Raw genomic sequence first — 1,996 nt, 5'->3', positions numbered from 1 at the left:
AAATAATATAAACTAGCTGTGTATGAATTTCACTAAAAAACAAATTACATCCTATGAATCAATTTACCACCAATAAAAATATATATGTATTTGCGATTTTCACAGCAAAAAGTTTCCCATGGACAGCAATAAACAAAGTACAGGAGATTGTTTACATTCATCAATTATTCGACTAGGGTTCCGTTTCTGAAAGTATCTAACAAAGTTGCCATCAATATTTTCTAAACTATTAAAAACTTTTCAGCAATTTGCTAAAATAGACGTTTACTCCTTATGAGACTCTCACGAACAAAGATATATATTTATGGAACTTCATTTGGGGATGAAAGCAGGGTTTTCACCATTTTAGGTCGTTAGTTATTTCTTTATAAGATAAAGCAGGAATGCATGGATACTTATTAATTATCGGACTCTCTAACTACAGAAGGTGAATCCTGTAATAAGGCAGAGTTCTTTAACTTTTCAGATCTGATATCCCATCAAACTATCCACCATGTGTGACGACGAAGAAGCGTCAGTACTCATCTGCGACAATGGCTCCGGTCTTGTCAAGGCTGGCTTCGCAGGTGATGACGCTCCCCGCGCTGTCTTCCCCTCCATCGTTGGCCGTGCCCGTCACCAGGGTGTGATGGTCGGTATGGGCCAGAAGGACGCCTACGTCGGTGATGAGGCCCAGAGCAAGAGAGGTATCCTTACCCTCAAGTACCCCATCGAACATGGTATCATCACCAACTGGGATGACATGGAGAAGGTCTGGTACCACACCTTCTACAATGAGCTCCGTGTTGCCCCTGAGGAGTGTCCCACCATGCTTACTGAGGCTCCCCTCAACCCAAAGGCCAACCGCGAGAAGATGACACAGATCATGTTTGAGGCCTTCAACATGCCCGCCACTTACATTTGTATCCAGGCTGTCCTCTCCCTCTACGCCTCTGGTCGTACCACTGGTGAGGTTTGCGACTCTGGTGATGGTGTCTCCCACATGGTGCCCGTCTATGAAGGTTTCGCTCTTCCCCACGCCATCCTCCGTCTGGACTTGGCTGGTCGTGACATCACCAACTACTTGATGAAGATCATGACTGAGCGTGGCTACTCCTTCACCACCACCGCTGAACGTGAAATCGTCCGTGACATCAAGGAGAAGCTTTGCTACATTGCCCTGGACTTTGAGAACGAGATGAATACTGCTGCTGCTTCCTCTTCCATTGACAAGTCCTATGAACTTCCTGATGGTCAGGTCATCACCATTGGCAACGAGCGTTTCCGTGCTCCTGAGTCCCTGTTCCAGCCTTCCTTCCTTGGTATGGAATCTGCTGGTGTTCATGAGGTCGTCCACAACTCTGTCATGAGGTGCGACATTGACATCAGGAAGGATCTGTTGGCCAACATTGTCATGTCTGGTGGTACCACCATGTATGCTGGTATTGCTGACAGGATGCAGAAGGAAATCACTGCTCTCTCCCCAGCTACCATCAAAATCAAGATCATTGCTCCCCCTGAGAGGAAGTACTCTGTCTGGATCGGTGGTTCTATCCTTGGTTCTCTGTCCACCTTCCAGGCCTTGTGGATCACCAAGGAAGAGTACGACGAATCTGGCCCAGGAATTGTTCACCGCAAGTGCTTCTAAAAATATGATATTACGACTAATATATTTTAAAAATTAATAAAATTATACCTAAAAGGTATTCTACTGAGTATTCCTGTCCTGTACATGAAAATCAAAGTTGACAAAAAATAATTTTGCAAGTACATATAACAAAATGGCCTTCATCCCACAGACTACATATTCTTACCTTTTCAAGTAGACTGTCTTTATATTACCTACCGAATTGTAAAAGTAGATCATAATGAAATAGCAAAGGTTATAAGACTATTTTTTTTTTATACTACAGAATACTGTTCCCTAGTTGATGACTGGGATATTCCAATATCAATTACGCTGAAGGAAAATAACTTTTTTTTATTAGCGACCAATCAAATCAATAGTCTTTATGAA

The 1,996-nt window shown here is 43.1% G+C and overlaps 1 protein-coding gene across 1 annotated transcript; it reads left to right on the top strand.

The window, feature by feature from the left end:
* Positions 1-466: 466 nt before the first annotated feature.
* LOC137653698 (actin, alpha cardiac muscle 2-like) lies at positions 467-1,685 on the top strand. Its single transcript, XM_068387276.1, has one exon. The coding sequence runs from the start codon at positions 494-496 to the stop codon at positions 1,625-1,627; it is 1,134 nt and encodes a 377-aa protein (XP_068243377.1). The 5' UTR covers positions 467-493; the 3' UTR covers positions 1,628-1,685.
* The last annotated feature ends 311 nt before the right edge of the window (positions 1,686-1,996 follow it).

This window comes from Palaemon carinicauda, chromosome 14, assembly GCF_036898095.1.
Source record: "Palaemon carinicauda isolate YSFRI2023 chromosome 14, ASM3689809v2, whole genome shotgun sequence".
Taxonomy (NCBI): domain Eukaryota; kingdom Metazoa; phylum Arthropoda; class Malacostraca; order Decapoda; family Palaemonidae; genus Palaemon; species Palaemon carinicauda.
This window is presented reverse-complemented; position numbering and strand designations above follow the sequence as displayed.

Coding starts and splice junctions, on each gene's coding strand:
- LOC137653698 (XM_068387276.1), top strand. CDS start 494: ATGTGTGACGACGAAGAAGCGTCAGTACTCATCTGCGACAATGGCTCC.